A 16,172-nucleotide genomic window follows, 5' to 3' on the forward strand; every position below is an offset into this window, starting at 1 on the left:
GCTACTTTTGTGATGGAATAAATGTGATGTTCTTGTTTGCCATGGTGGAAGGTTAAGTTCAATTCTATTTGGGTCGCACCTTGACCTTGTTATAAGACACGTTTTTACACACAATGGAGATTTTACTGGAGTATGTTGGGTAATGTGTTTAAAAATCCATAGTGCAAGGTTGCAAACCGCACTTGACCAGCGTGGTTGACTATGGCCTAATCACCCGTAATTTAGGGTAGGCTCCGAGCCCCTCAGTGGGGACGTATAGTGAGCTGAAGGTTGCAATTTTATTTTATTGTTAAGAGTGATGAATTTTGGAACGGAATAGTGAAATTTTTAGTCTTGTTGTGACGTTCAAAATATTTATCGCCATTTAATCACAGTATCGTTAGGCATTACCGTAAAATTTTACTATCTTCATCGTTGTTGATATGTTCTTACTGAGTTCTACAAGGAACAACAGAACTAGCTTAACTTAGAGGGGCAGAAACCATGAATTTCCATTTGTCGTGGTCCTGACAAACTTGTCTCACCTCTTCAACATTCACACATCTACGCAATTCAACAGTTCCAACAGTAAAAACCCATAATAACTTAAGTCCTTGCTGTTGTATATAAAATTGTTTAAGGATTAATCTTCTTATCACCTTGAGTATCATACTAATATTATAAATGCGAATGTTTGGATGGATGGATGTTTGTTTGTAGGTATCTCCAAAACGGCTGAATGGATCTCGATAAAAATCTCGAATATAGTCTGGAAGAACACAAAAGCTAATAATTAAGTTTTTTCTTTATTCCGGGTGGAAGGAGGCGCGGGCGACAGCTAGTCTTTTATAATTGCGTTAAATGAATACTTAAACAACAAACATCGTTACAAAGTGGTTACAATCTGTATATGTCATTTAAGTTAATGTTTAATCTATAATTAGAATCAAGTATCGTGTTTGATTTAGAATTGTTTTGTGTGTCTTGATCTAATATTTGTTTCCTCTGTTAGTACGTGCTCTTTAATCTTATGATATTTATGTAATTCTTATACATTTGTTTATTATTGCTTTATTTGCGACTAGCTGTCGCCCGCTACTCATCGCGCGGAATTAAAAATACATAATTAGTAGCCTATGTGTTCTTCTAGACTATGTTCTATATGTATGCCAAATTTCCGCGAGATCTATGCAGAGAAACCTTCTAACAAACATCCATCTAAACATTCGCATTTATAATATTAGTAAATATACTGTTTCGTATGTTATGATGTTTACTTTATTTTTAAAAAAGACCGTCTTTCATGAATGTAGAGTAGTGTTTTGTTTTTTATCTAGATGCCAGGGATGATAATATCATTTCGTATATGTTTTTGTACTTACAGTTGGACGCTTTTATCATTATAGAGAAAATCCCATAGTTTAGTTAATTATTTATGATTGCTACTTTTAAGTGTCCCGTTTTTAGACGATTTCAAAAAGGAGGCGGTTATCAATTCGTCTGTATGTTTTTTATTTGTGCTACCGCGTAACTCCGTCCCTGGTGCTTCGCTTTTGAATTTTTTTTTTGATCGAAAGGTATTGCGTGCATTTGGGTACCATTTTTTTATAATTTTTTTAAATTACTAGAAGTTTAGTAGATTTTCAGTTTAAGGTGAAAATGCGTTACAAAATTTAGGACTTTTTTGCTTTTTTTGCTTATATACTTTTAAAATGTACGAATCCTCTAAAACATTGATCATATCAAATGTAATATATTATGAAAATATATGCGTCAATCAATGATAAATCATTCGATTATGTTATCTAGAACTAGTTTTATCGATTATCTGATATAATCGACTAATCGTTACAGTCAAAGATCGGTGATGGTCGTACGATGTACGTTTTATCATTTTGGACTTGTGACCTGTTAACACACGCCCCAAGTTCAAATCCTACTTAATTCGTCTTATCTATATGATTTATAAGTTTATGATTTTTGTAAATTATATGACATAGCTTAAATGAGAGTTACGTTGATATAAAATAATTTCAAAAAGACATATTATATTATTCAAAATTTCGTGAGACATTATACTAAACTGATGTATAAACACGGCTAAACACTCACGTATATTCGTCCTGTGGCGGCACCGACTAGTTTCGCGCCCATCGGGGGTCCTTCATTAGGATGAGTGATACTGGTATTATCTACACTGCGGCCTGCGCTCTTAGGGCGCGTCTTGAGCGACGAGCCGCGTCCGCGAAATAATACCAGTACCACTCATCCTGATGAAGGGCCCCCGAAGGGCGCGAAACTAGTCGGTGCCGCCACCGGACGAATATACGTGAGTGTTTAGCCGTGTTTATATATCAAAAAGACATATGTTGTAACTTATACTACATTTTATTTGACGGTAAATTACTGGTATATTGTGACTACTGGTAGAGTTATGTACTTAATTTCTTAGTTTGTCTTTAGGAATTGTCCTAACTTTCAATTATATTTCAACCACTTCTATCTAATGAGTTTCAAAAACTGACCATGAGTTATTGACACCAAAATCTCAGTATAAAATGGCCATCACTGGTCATCTTTGACAAAAGACACATAATATGAATTAAACGGGGATTTTGGTAACAGAAATCCACGGTGAGTAGAGATTCGCTTTTCACTTTCAGAGAAGCAACTTTTCAGCTCAATCGATGATAAATCGTTCTAGTTATGCATTTTTCAAATGTTGAATTGCTTTTAGAATTAGTATGTATGTAATTAGTGAAATTAAAGACAGTGTGATAAGATTATGATATAATAAATCTTGTATACAAAACGCCTAAATGTTTACGAAATGTTCTCGTTTTGCACTTAGCATGGACAAAGGTTATGTTTCGATAACGTGGTCTGTCCAGCCTTGATTCAGCCGTTATAAAGCCGGAGGTATCCGGTTTCGAGTCAATTATTATGATTATCATATTTACATGTCAGTTTGTGCAATTTCGCGAACCTCATTTGTGAAATGTTAACAGTATTAAAGTAATAAGTTATCATCCAATACTTTAATTTGACAAAACTAGATTCATCGACATTATTGTCGTACTAATATAAATGCAAAAGTTTAGATGGATGAAATTTGATGATGTAGAACATAGTCTGTAAGAAGACATAGCTTACTAATTTTTTTTTCATTCCGCGTGGACGGATTCGTGGGCGATAGCTAGTTTAAGCAAATTCTCAACAAAACTTACTTTACAATATCTACATTGATAATATGAATAGCATACTTTTTAATAGTTGATTTGAAAATTATATAAATTTTTATGTTATCACACAACTACGATAATTTAAGCTATAAAAGTAAATAAGTTTATCAGATTTTATAAGGAATAGTTTTGTAAATGATAATGTTATCTTCGACTCTACATAGGAGTCCCTTTACCGTCGTCTTTTACTTTTTATGTTACATTTTTTTTAATTTGACTGTCGCCCGCGAATCCGTCCGCGCGGTACTAAAAAGAACTTAATAGCCTGTGTTCTTCCAGACTTTATTCTACATCTGTGTATTATAATATTAGTAATATTTATTGGATGTGAAAAAACCTCGTGTGCCTTTTGGACCAACAACCGCACCTCATACTTTTCATATGCACCTTATATGTTATATTTGTTTGTTTATTGGCATTAAAAGCTCGTCGACGTTGACCTAGCGACCGCTGAGTGATAGCCGGAGATAACCCTTCAGTGGGGCCGTCTGCTCGCTGCCAGCAAACTTGTGGCTGTTCTAGATTATTTTATACTTGACGTACTGATAACCTTTGGTCTCACCGGTGCGTTAACAAGTCTTTCACTTAACTAAAGACGTATTCACACAATTATAATACCACTGACCTCTATAAATGCACTGGCTGTAAGACGAAGTATTTTGTGCCTATTTGATTTCAGCCATATTAGCGCTAATGGTAGCGGTTTGTAACCGTAGTGTGGATTCGAATTAATAAAATAGAATTAACTGTCAAGTATCACCAATAGGCACGTTTAAAAAAAGTATAAGTTGTAATTTTCAAGCAGTTGCCTATCTATTTATAAAGATCAGTGTATAATACCCTCGTTTAGGCATTTTAAAATTAAGTTCCGAGACGACATTTGTCTGCGAGATAAACTTACTGTATTTATGAAGAAGGTTAAGGTTCTTGAAAGGTATAGGTTGGAAATATTATTTTTTTTGACAATATTATCGAAGTTGGAGTAGACCGCTAATAAAATTAAGTTTTTATGATTCTCATTTTTGTTTCGATTTAATCCTTAAAAGTGTTTATCATCATTATTTGCATTTTTGACGCCATTATGATTTTATAAATGTATAAAAAGATAAATATATCGAAATGGATTTTGTTATCATATCAGCCGTAGTATGTACTGTCCCACATTTTTACCAATTTGATTATAAGATAAGAAAACCAAATGAAAGTTGTAATAAAAACATAGATAATGGAAAAATAACTCAATTCCTTGTTTATATGAATGATAAATAACATTGTTTCTACTTTAACATATTTTTTCTTTTACTAGCTATCGCCCGAGGCTGTCCGCACGGTGTTAAAAAAAATAATAAGTAACATACGTGTCCTTCCAGACTATGTTCTACATCTATACCAAATTTCAGCCAGATCCATGCAGCCGTTCTGAAGATACCTTTAAACAAACATCCATCTATCCAAACATTCGCATTTATAATATTAGCAATAGTTTTATAAATTTATCATCTATAGCAATTGTAAATTTTGTGATTTTATCGAATTATTGTTTTTAGTCTTTGAACACAGTATCAGTGTTATAAGCTGATGATAAGCCTTTTAATTTAATCCCAAAAATTCGTCAATTATCATAGCGCTGTCTACCAATTTTGTATGGAACGTCATATCTAATCATTTATCATTTCAATAGTTTTACCGAATATAAAAATTAGATGTTTTAAAAAGATATTAGAATCATATGATAAGTCCATCCGGTTTTTTTATCTATTTCTTTAATATCTCTACGTATGTAGTTCCTAATTGGATATAGCTTTGTATAACGGTAACTTGGATGTGTACTTAATTTAACATCTATTATAAATAGACTAGCTTTTGCCTACAACACCGTCCGTTTATGTGTTTTCTTAGAATATGTTCTTCAAATATGCAAAATTTCATCAAGATCCGTTAAGCTGGTCTGGAGATACCTTCTAACAAACATCGATTCATCTAAAATTTAGCATTTACAATATTAGTAAGGAAGATGTGAGTTATAACAATGTTGTGTGATCGTTGTACGTACAGACGCGGGGCGTGTCGGCGCACGAGCGCGTGTACACGCTGCGTACGCGACCGCCGTCGCTACTACCGCCGTCGCCGCTCAGCCTGGCGTCGTCGGGCGACAAGTCTCTAGCGGCGGCGGCACGCTCACCTTCTCTGGAGCGCCCGCCCAGTCAGGCCACGGCCAGCTTTGTCTGCTATGTGTGCGGTGTGCCCGCCCCCTCCAGCCAGCTGCGCCTCGTCTACTGCTGCCCCAACCCAGAGAGAGAACCTTACTATCCCTTCATCACCGGTCTCAAGCCACACTCTGACGCAAGCCCCATTAGTCCACAAGGTATGCACCACTTTATAGTCGATTTGATTTATACAAGAAAGTTTTAGTACTTAAGGTAAATTTATTTAAATAAGGCAATATTTATGCAAATTGTTTTGATTAAGTTAGTAATATATACTTACTTAAATTCTTATATAGTATTATATCTTTTTGGCTGTAATTTGGATATTTTAAGGCTCGATTTTGTTTAAATTTATAGAGGTAGCTTTGAGTCAACGAACTTCATCTTGTATGAATTACAAAGCCTTTAAACATATTCAATTAATGTAACATATACAGAAATAAGGGGACAAGATTTGACTGAAATTTCTTGCATTTTATTTACTTGAATATACCAATATCAATGTTACATCTCTAGTTTGTTTTGTATAGGCATGGTTCAGATATGCGCGTCGTGTTACAAAAGCATCCCCCACAAGTATCCAGCGTACGGAGAAAACGGGGAACCGAACCCCGCACACAACAATACACATACCAACAATATTAGGTAAGTCTTATAAATACTGTGATGAACAAATATAGGTTTGATTAAGAAATCTTATTAAAATCAATATGGCATCTCAGAACAATAATTTTTAACTTTTTCAAGGTCAAGGACCACTTTATTGTTACTAGGTTTTTTTTGGTAACTCTCTTTAGAAAAAGACCTTATTAGTAATCTGTGTTTTCGTCTAGATTATGTTCTACATCTTTGCCAAATTCCAGCAAGATCCATGCAGCCGTTTTGGAGATATCTTCTGATAAATATCCATCAAAATATTCCCATTTATAATATTAGTAAGATATTAAGTACTGTGTAGATGTAATAGGAGTGAACTGCAATTATAAAAATTCAAAAGGGAATTACATAGAAGGAAATTGTTTTAGTAAATTTGAGATTGGCTACAAAGCAGAAAATCCCTGTTCATATAAGTTGTTGAGAAAGTATATATTGGTCCAACCATTACTGTTTGGGAACCTTTGTCATAGAGAAAAGAGATATTGGTTGTCTTAATGCATGTTTGCTATGATTGTGTCAAATGGAAAACTGTGTTAATTTAAATTGTTAATTAGCATGTTGCATCTAGAGCGTCGGTGGTTCAGGAGTTAAGCACTTGACTTGCAATCTGCAGGTCCTTGGTTCGAATCCCGCCATGTACCAATGTGATTTCGATTTCCGATTTACATATGTACATTTATCCGACGTTCTTACGGCGAACGAAAACACCGTGATGCTGCACATATCTGAGAAATTCAAAGATATGTGTGAAGTCAACCCGCACTTGGCCAGCGTGGTTGACTATGGCCTAATCACCCTTAACTTAAGGAAGGCTCCGAGCCCCTCGGTGATGTCGTATAGTGAGCTGATGATGATGTTGCATCTATTCATAATTTTAGTTTGTAACTTTATGTTTGTGTTTAATAAATCGTAATTTTTAATACTTTAAATCATCAAAGTCGTGTTAAATTTCTATTATGTTCATATTCTTAATTAATTCAGATTAAATTATCCTTAAGATTAATATAATGACATAAATGGGGGGGAATAGCATTAATATGATAAAATACTTTGATGTTCAACTCTGTTAAATATCAGTAGACCGCAGTTAATTAAAAAAAAAACAATTTAGTTTTCAAAATTTGGAGTTTTCAATTAAGTTTGTCACAAACGAATATTTTATATAAGAGTTTAACTTAAAAACTTTCTAATTCGATTAACAATTGATTTAAATGTCAAATATGAATTTGAATTTAATATCATTTTTTTAAAAGTATAAATAAAGTAAAAATCTGTCGCAGGTTTAAGCCATACGATATGAAGAGTTCTAGTTCCAGTCAATCGAATAAGCGGCCGTCAAACGCGCTCTCGAGTAGTCCGCAGAGTCAGATAGTCTCCGGAGAGAATGGCATGGGATTGTACAGGTGAATTCTGACTGTACTCATATTTAGCTAGCTTAGGTATTTTATTAAATAGATTCAAATTAAAAAAGAAAAATGGAATTTTAGAATATTTGTCTAATTTTTGTTTTAGTTTAATATAGTAGTAATAATAATAAATGTCTATTTTTGATAGCTACAAAAAACAATTATACTGAATTATTTCCTAAGATGAAAGTTTTAATATTTCTAGCTATCAAATTGGGCATGTTTTATTTCTGTCTTAGTATATATGTTGCATGTAATTCATATATCATCCATTTATTTGTATAAATCCGACTCGAAGGACCTACAACCTAATAACTATCAGAAAAGATAAACATCAAAGATATGTGCCAGAGGCCTAATTTTAATCCACTTTCCCTTACTACACTTTTTTTAAAAGGAAAGAGTGGATGGAAACGGATATGCGCTATTTATGTGTCTCCACAATTAAAAACAACTTAATAAGTAGTCTATGTGTTTTTCCAGACTATGTTCTACATCTATGCCAAATTTCAGCGAAATCCATTTATCCATCTAAACATTAGGATTTGTAATATTAGTCAGATAGTGGAAAAGGAAAGGGGACTAAAATTATGTCACCGGAACGCATACTCAACCCATGAAACGGAATGATTGACATTTAAGGCGTATCTTAGTATCTTGTATCGGACAAGGCCATTTGTTAGATGGACATTTGTAAATGTTGTCGGTGTGTAGGACTGTATGCATTGTGCAGGTGCTACGTGTGCGCGGGCCTGTTCCCGCAGCAGTCGATGGAGTGGCTGTCGACGACTGCGGAGTACATGAACTCTCACGCGATGCACTTCCCCTGCCTGGTGTCTGCGGGCGCGGGCGCGGGCAGTGCGCGCGGCGGACGTGTGCTCGCCTGCTCGCGATGTGTCAGACATCTCGCACGACAGTGGGAACTCATGGATGCTGAGAGAGTACCTCTAGAACATAGAAGGTAACATTTTTGGAAGCTACGTCAATATTGTGTTAGGAAGATAATCCGACATTGTGCCGGTGTACTGGCGCAACTCTTACCTTAAAATGTCAACGTTTATGTCCCCTCACTATACATTATAACTAATAATGTCTAAAAATTGTTAAATATTTGATTCATAAGTATGTTTTTAAATAAATAATAAAGAACTACACTATAATTGAGAGCGAACTTTAAATATAGGACGTTCAGCCTTAACGAATGGCAAGAGACAGTTCGAGCAGTCGCGTTTGCTTCCTATGAATTCATGATAAAGGATATTATATATATTAATAAAATTGTTATGTCTGTATCAAATATGTATTCATAAAGTTTTTCCTTCTAACTAAATTTTAAATCGAATTATTATAATAATAAGGGGATGGTATTGGCTCTTGACATACAAGGCCTTAAGTTTTATAGTCCAAGAGCCAACGCTTCTACATAATTATGGCTCTTTTTAATATTAGTAGTTTTTTTTTAATTTACTAATATTTCTTGTACCATTCCAACTAAGCTCAAAGCTTGTGCTAGGATATGATTTACGACAATACTCAAATGGAGGGATTCGAACTCCCGACCTCGTGATCGGAAATCCGTACCCTTAACCATTTATTTATTTTATTTATTTGTGAATCCTATTTCTTAATTAACATTCTGTCCGCAACTCCGCGTTTGTTACATGTAATCTCCGGAATAGTTTGGTAGATATTGACAGGATGTTGACGGGAACGTAAATTTTGTATGCGGGCATATTGTAAGATATTTTTTTTGTATACAATATCGCGAAAAATATATATATATCAATGAATGATGTTTGTAATAATTTTCAGATATAATATACCATCACCGCTGCCGTCGAATTCATCGATGAACGGTGATAGAGTGATACCAACCCCACCTTCCACCACATCTGATAGAACTGTTGCCAGTAATAGTGGTGAGTGATTTATATCGCTAATATTATAAATGCGAATGTATGGATGGATGGATGTTAGAAGATATCTACAGAAAGGCTGTATGGATCTCGTTGAAATTTAGGATAGATATAGAAGAATACAGGCTACTAATAAAGTTTTTTTTTATCCAGCTCGAACGGAGTCACGGGCAGCAGCAGCGACTCCGTCCATTTGAAGCTATGTGTTCTTCCAGACTATGTTCTATATTTATGCAAAATTTCAGCGAGATCTATGAACCCATTCTTGACATGCTTTCTAACAAACATCCCTCCATCTATACACACATTAGCGTTTATTATATTAGTAAGATTAGTCTGGGAATGATTTCTTGTATCTTTAAATGATATATATATATATGTTTTGTTGTCAGTATGTACGTCAATATACTGCTTCCTGTGCGGGCTGCATTCAGACTTCACACTGGCGCGCATCCTGTACGGTCAGCCGCAAGGCAACGCGCCGTACTTCCCCTGTCTACTCACGCATCAGGTAAACCCTATTTCTTATCATAAACTAGCAAACGAAAGCATACCATAGACATCTGCAATTGCAGATTCGTTGTTTTTCTTTAATCGACGGATTAGGGGAACCACAAAAGAGAATTGCTTATTTAGTACGTCCCCTCCTCCGACAAATCCATTTCTCTTTCTCATCATTTCTTAGAAGAAAAAGAGGACAGAAATACGGCCTCTGGTACTCATTAGACGAAACTCGGAATTACTTTCACTTTATGGAAGGGGAATAAATGATATGATACGTTTTTAAAAGATTTTCATATTTTTTTTTGTTATTTTTTTTAACATAAAGGCTGATATACTTCTAAACTATTGGTACATACATCAATAAAGATATTAAACTTATGTTAAATATAATTTAATTTTGTTCATATTATTTCTCTAAGTGTGTCTGTATATTAATAAAATGTTTTGTATTCCAGAGTCATCCTAACGCCGAGCAGCTGAGAGAGAAAGGCTCGGCTCTAGTCTGCACCTTTTGTTACCATTCACTGCTCAGTCAATGGAGGAGGTATGTGTTTCACTGTAATTGACAAAATACAGACTAATTGACAACAAATCCGCCTTTTTGAAGTCCGTTAAAAATATATACTTCTAAAAAATCAAGAAAAAGGATTTTCTATATATATAATATAACTCATTTTCATGCAATGAACGTTTTAATGTATGTTTACTGGTAGATTAAATACTATTAGCGTTTCAAATGATTTAATATAAACATTATTACAATAACCATTAATTCGACGAAATTTTTTGTAGCCAAAAATCTGTTTTTTTTTTAGTAACGTCATACTTACGTAATTTTCTCTAACTAGTTCAGTAGATTTTTTTTAATTAGTTGTTAGTAACACTGGACACCATCGAATTAAGGGTTAAATACCTGACAAGGATTTAAAACAATCACAAAGGCAAATTGTTTGAAATATCAGTTGACGGTGACATGTGAATAAAAAAATAGTAATAAAGCTAATGTTACTCGAGGATAAATAGCTTCCCAACAGTAAAAGAATTTTTCTAATCCATTTTATAGTTTCCAAGCATATTCGATACAAAGTTCAGTGATGGCGCCACTGTCGCTGTTGTAAGTTAAGAATAGCGCCATCTATCGTATTGTTGCAGGTACGAAGCTCTTGGTGGATATCCTCCGGAGCGACGAGTGTACAACACACACGACTACCACTGTCATTTGTGCGGCATCAAGACTTATAGGAAACGAGTCCGGGCGTTACCTATTAAAGTGAGTATACACTGAATATTTAGAACAATTTTCCCCAAAGTGGGCGTTAACGCCCCCTTGTGGGCGCTGCAGGTCTCAAGTTGCGGGTTAAAGTAAAAGTTTCCTTTAGAATTCTCCGTTAATATACATATATAGGTCACTATAATAAATTTAATTTGAAGTTATAGTGGTTTTTAAATATGTGAAAATATGGGGGCGCTAAAAAAATATTTATTCTCAATGTGGGCAGTAGACAAAATAAGTTTGGGAATCACTGATTTAGAACTTAGACAGTGGAAGACGACAATGTTACTCGAATGAGCCTCGCCAGGTGCAATACCACGACCACACAGAAAATCTGTGCCGGAGGATTTATTTTAGTATTTTTTGGGAAGTGGATATGACGGAGGAGAGACGTATGGGTAGATATATTCATCCTTTTTCTGTGCGTCTCTTCCTCTGTCAATTTGAGGTAAGGAACGCATCTGCAGTGTTCCTTAAGATTAAAGGTAAAATAATTTAAAGTAATTAAATCTAAATATTATATATTATTTTTTGTTCTTGCAGGAATTTCCATTTTTAGTTCAAAGGCGGACAGAAAATTCATTATTATTAGAAAATGGCGACTACGCAGTAGTTTGCTTAGACTGTTATGAAAGTTTAAGGTATGTACCAAACTTTGAAATATAAAAAACCTATCCATCTTACTTCCTACTATGTTACTAATATGGGAATATTTAGATGGATGTTGGTTTGAAGCTTTCAGAACGGCTGAACGGTTCTCGATAAAAATTTGTCATACATATAGAACATAGGTTTTTTTTAATTCGGCACAGACCGCTAGTAGACAATAAATTACACTGTTATTCAATGAAATATAATTATAATTCCCTTTTGAATTGTACTAAATGTATGTATATGTTAGGACGCAGGCGCAAGACTACGAGCGGCGCGGCGTGCCAGTAGAGAAGCGCGAGTACAACTGGCTCCAGCAGCCGCCGCCGCCGGAGGACAGTGCTGACGTCACCATCGCCCGCCTGCCCTCCGGCGACAGATCCGACAAGCTGGTGCGACACTACACCGTCACTATACCGTCATAGTACACCGACACACTACACCGTCACATTATACCGACATGTTGCACCGTTTTACTATACCGTCACACTATACCGTCATATAACGGTAGTTCCGTGGGGTATAAAAATTCCATATGTGGAGTTGGTATGGTTCTCATATTATTAAGATAGGTGAATTAAACCCTATACCGTTACTTTATACCGTCATATTGAACATCAAAAGAAAAAATTATACCATCATTTTCAAAATGTCGCATACCGTTATATACTTCACTGTATTTTATGCCATCATTCATCATTTTATCATCACATGAAAGTCGTTATATCTTAATAATCACACTAAACAACAGTATATTTCTTTGTATAGATTCCACAATCATTGGTGGTGTCGCGCAGTGCTTCAAAGCGCAACAGTCCAAAGCACTCCGCCGCGATCCCAGACCGCCGCCTCGCGCCCGCAAAGCTCGACAAACCTGAACAAGGTATGTACTGCATGCACTGTTAGAAAGATAATCCGACACTGTGCCGGTGTACTGGCGCAACACTAGCCATATTAAAATAACATTTATCCCCTCACCAATCATTCTGACGACTTGATAATGAAAGCGCGTCATTCGCGCCAAAGGATCCTAAGGAATAATGTCTAAAAATACATACATACACATGTTCCATACAAATTTGGTATACAAAAGAATTGTGATTTTTTAGGTAAGAAGAAAACTTAAATTAAAAAAAGTACTATCTCTTTTAGATTATTTTAATATAAATTTTCACTCTAAATGGCCTATTTAAATTACAAACACAGAGATTTTTAATTCTGACTGTAATAAGGTTTAGTTTTTAACTTTTTAACTATAATACGAAAAACCAAATCACAAATTAATATTTGCCAACCACATTATAATCAACATAAATTATGTTTTGTATCAAACATTTCTATCATATTTAATAAATTCCGCAAGCGAACGCAGAGCTATAAACAACGCGTGACATGTTACATATCCCGAAATGTAGCCATTTATTCAGTCGAGCGGTCAAATATCGCTTAATTGGGAATGTGTAGCATTGGTTTGGTTTATCCCTTTGATTTTGAAGAAACAGGATCTGTAAAGCACGCTCACTCTGTCTTTCTGTCAAAAAATTATCAATATGTTCTGAACATGCTTGCTTATGTGTTTTTTTGGGCGGCTCTATGCCGCCCTCTCGTTCCCCTAACATGATTGGGTCGGGGACCTGGGGTGCGGGTTTCTCTTTATTTCTTTATTTTAAAAAAGGTAAAAACTCTATATAAAATCATCTTAAACTTATTCTATTCTATGTTAAAACTGTTAAAGAACTTCCTGATGCTATATAAATACAATTTGTTAAAACTTGTAAATTATTATAAAAGGATAAAAACAAAATGTCCGTCTGTAAAATTAATACTGATTTAAATTTAATAATAAAATGGTAAAACAATAAATTATTAAAAAAAAACTACGACAGTTAAACCAAATAAATTATATGAATACTAATCTAAACCCTAAACCTGAGCTTGCTTATGTGTTGGTTTTGAGTCTGTATGCTTTCGTAGAGATATGCAAAACTCCTCGAGAGAATTGGAAAATTTTATTTAGCAGATTAGCAGCTTTTTGCTTAGTCCTTTTCTCCGTAATCAAAGGTTAATCCAAACGAAGCGTACGGAAGGCAAAGCTAAATTAAATACATCCTCCATCGTTATTAGACTGAAATTCCGGGTTGTCCTAAAAGTTTAAAATTCAAGCAATTTTAAACTTTAAACCTGTAGTATAAGGTTCCTATTTCCGTAGACATGTTGTAGTTTACTGCGATTTGACTCTGTTTTAGATCGAATGAGAGGAAGCGATATCACAACATATTGGCATTTTGAGTAGATTGTTTATCGGTGGTTTACAGTATAAGTGGACAGCGATTTTGTTACCCAAGGATTCATTTACAAATAAAAAAAAACATGTATTTTCATATTTATAGGAAAAATACATATAAGACTTTTATTATAAAAGACGGTTACTTGTTTTATTTTACGTAACTTCTTTTTCGTTGAGTCCTATAAGATAGATTACGTATAAGAATAGCATTTCGAACTTCGTACACAATTTAATTAAAAATAATAATTTAACTTCCGCTTATAACTTGGACCATACATAAACCACCTCATCCCTCTCACCGTCCCCTGCGGCCCGTCTGATATCGGAATTGATTCGCGTCACATTTTGTTGCCTCGTTTTGTTATTCAACCAGCAGACGTACTCTGCGCAAACAGACCGTCAACTGTTCATATTTTATTTCTAATAACAAAATATTTCGTGTAATATTACTTCGACGATTGACTTTACGATCTTTATGATTTACTGCCGCACTTTCCTTGGGTTTCTGAGACCGAAATCCCCGTCTAAAATATACTGTTATGTCAAAGATAAAGACAGAGATGACGACATGTTTTGAACGGAGTTTTTGGACTCTGAAACTTTCTGGTAGAAAGAACATTTCCGTTATTTTCAATCTTATCGATATTTTCACTATATTCAGGTCACATTAGATCTGGCAATGTTATTGCTTGAACAAAAATAACTCGAATGCAACTCTAGGCTTCACTGGGTGATATTGCTGCCGCCCGACCCAACAAATATGTGACGATATATTTAATACTGCCTTTATTCTCGCGTATTCTTGTTTGGAATATTGTGATAATTGCCCATTGCCCTTTTCAAGACTTGATTATAAAGACAGACGGAATAAAGTTTTACAATTGTCATTTGAACATCAACCTGGGATACTTAATCTTCTTAAAAATCTTCTAAGATAAATGAGTATTCTAGTTTAATTACGCAAGATATAAGGATTATATCGGTATATATTTCAATAATAAAACCTCACCATATTCAGCCCCCATTCCTCACTTATCGCGTCACTATAAACTGTATACGTTATCGTTAACTTTGTGGAGGCAATGCTCACGTGTCTGATGCGTCAATAAATTCCCGTCGCGTCGCGTCGCGGCCGGCCAGGGTAAGGGAGGTGCCGAGTGACGCACCAGTCGAGGGATTATTGGAAAGCCATTTGCGACTCATGAATGGTGTAAAACATGAGAGATAGCGGGAAATGAAATTTATTGGATTTATTTTTATTAATAGGTGTGACTTGGTTTTTACTAATTACTTGACTATTTTAGTGATGGCCAAGTGACCAGCATGTTTGTTTGTCGCCTTTTAGAATAAAAAAATGCTAGTACTATGTTTTTTTTGTGACTGAATTGTCAGTGTTTGCCTCGAGGAGGCATTTACAGCTTCACCGGGCTTCAGGTGGCCGAGCGCAGATGGCACTTAGCCTTAACCTCGTTTAAGAGTAACTAAACTCGAGGGCTCCCCAGGAACCTCGGCTCGGGCCTTTACTTCGTTATTATTACCGGAATGGTCTCGTACTATGTGTTACTCTTCTGTAGTCTTTAAAAGTATGCCACATTGGTGCTATTTACTTTCCTTCACATACTTTTTAGTATTATTTAATTGCTAAACTGCCCTATGTTGCTAAAACTTACATGTTTTTCCGTTATGTTCATTGAAATACAGAAATATATCACATTTGCACACATGCAGCAGATGCCCGGGAACGTGTTAATGCATTTTAGTCAGAGTAATATCATTACTCCATATTTTGCGTAAAATGTTGCTACAAAACTTACTAAAAGTGTAAAATGTTCTCATTATGATGTTTATTGAATTGTTTCCGAGTTATATTTAATTTATATCTATGTAATCGCGTAAGCCTATCACTTGGGACACACTTTAAACAATCAACAAGGCAACGTGCGGTTCGCAACGCAATGTTTGAATCGCTCATCGATCCGATCTCACATCCTAAACTAACGCTCGTGTTTGTGAACCATTTCCTGATATCACGATAATTATATTTGATTTT

The 16,172-nt window shown here is 35.0% G+C and overlaps 1 protein-coding gene across 2 annotated transcripts in view; it reads left to right on the top strand.

Moving 5' to 3' along the window:
* px (MAP7 domain-containing protein plexus) overlaps window positions 1-16,172 on the top strand; it is a 92,404-nt gene that overhangs the window by 45,215 nt on the left and 31,017 nt on the right. For both annotated transcript variants that reach the window (XM_013326290.1, XM_013326297.1), the window contains 11 exons: window positions 5,277-5,586; window positions 5,959-6,073; window positions 7,366-7,488; window positions 8,225-8,452; window positions 9,304-9,410; window positions 9,800-9,918; window positions 10,367-10,455; window positions 11,064-11,181; window positions 11,728-11,825; window positions 12,086-12,227; window positions 12,604-12,718. In XM_013326290.1, coding sequence (XP_013181744.1) covers window positions 5,277-5,586; window positions 5,959-6,073; window positions 7,366-7,488; window positions 8,225-8,452; window positions 9,304-9,410; window positions 9,800-9,918; window positions 10,367-10,455; window positions 11,064-11,181; window positions 11,728-11,825; window positions 12,086-12,227; window positions 12,604-12,718 — 1,564 coding nt within the window. The remainder of the gene's footprint in view (window positions 1-5,276; window positions 5,587-5,958; window positions 6,074-7,365; window positions 7,489-8,224; window positions 8,453-9,303; window positions 9,411-9,799; window positions 9,919-10,366; window positions 10,456-11,063; window positions 11,182-11,727; window positions 11,826-12,085; window positions 12,228-12,603; window positions 12,719-16,172) is intronic.

Source organism: Papilio xuthus, unplaced genomic scaffold (genome assembly GCF_000836235.2).
Source record: "Papilio xuthus unplaced genomic scaffold, Pxut_1.1 DF829758.1, whole genome shotgun sequence".
In the NCBI taxonomy this organism is placed as follows: Eukaryota; Metazoa; Arthropoda; class Insecta; order Lepidoptera; family Papilionidae; genus Papilio; species Papilio xuthus.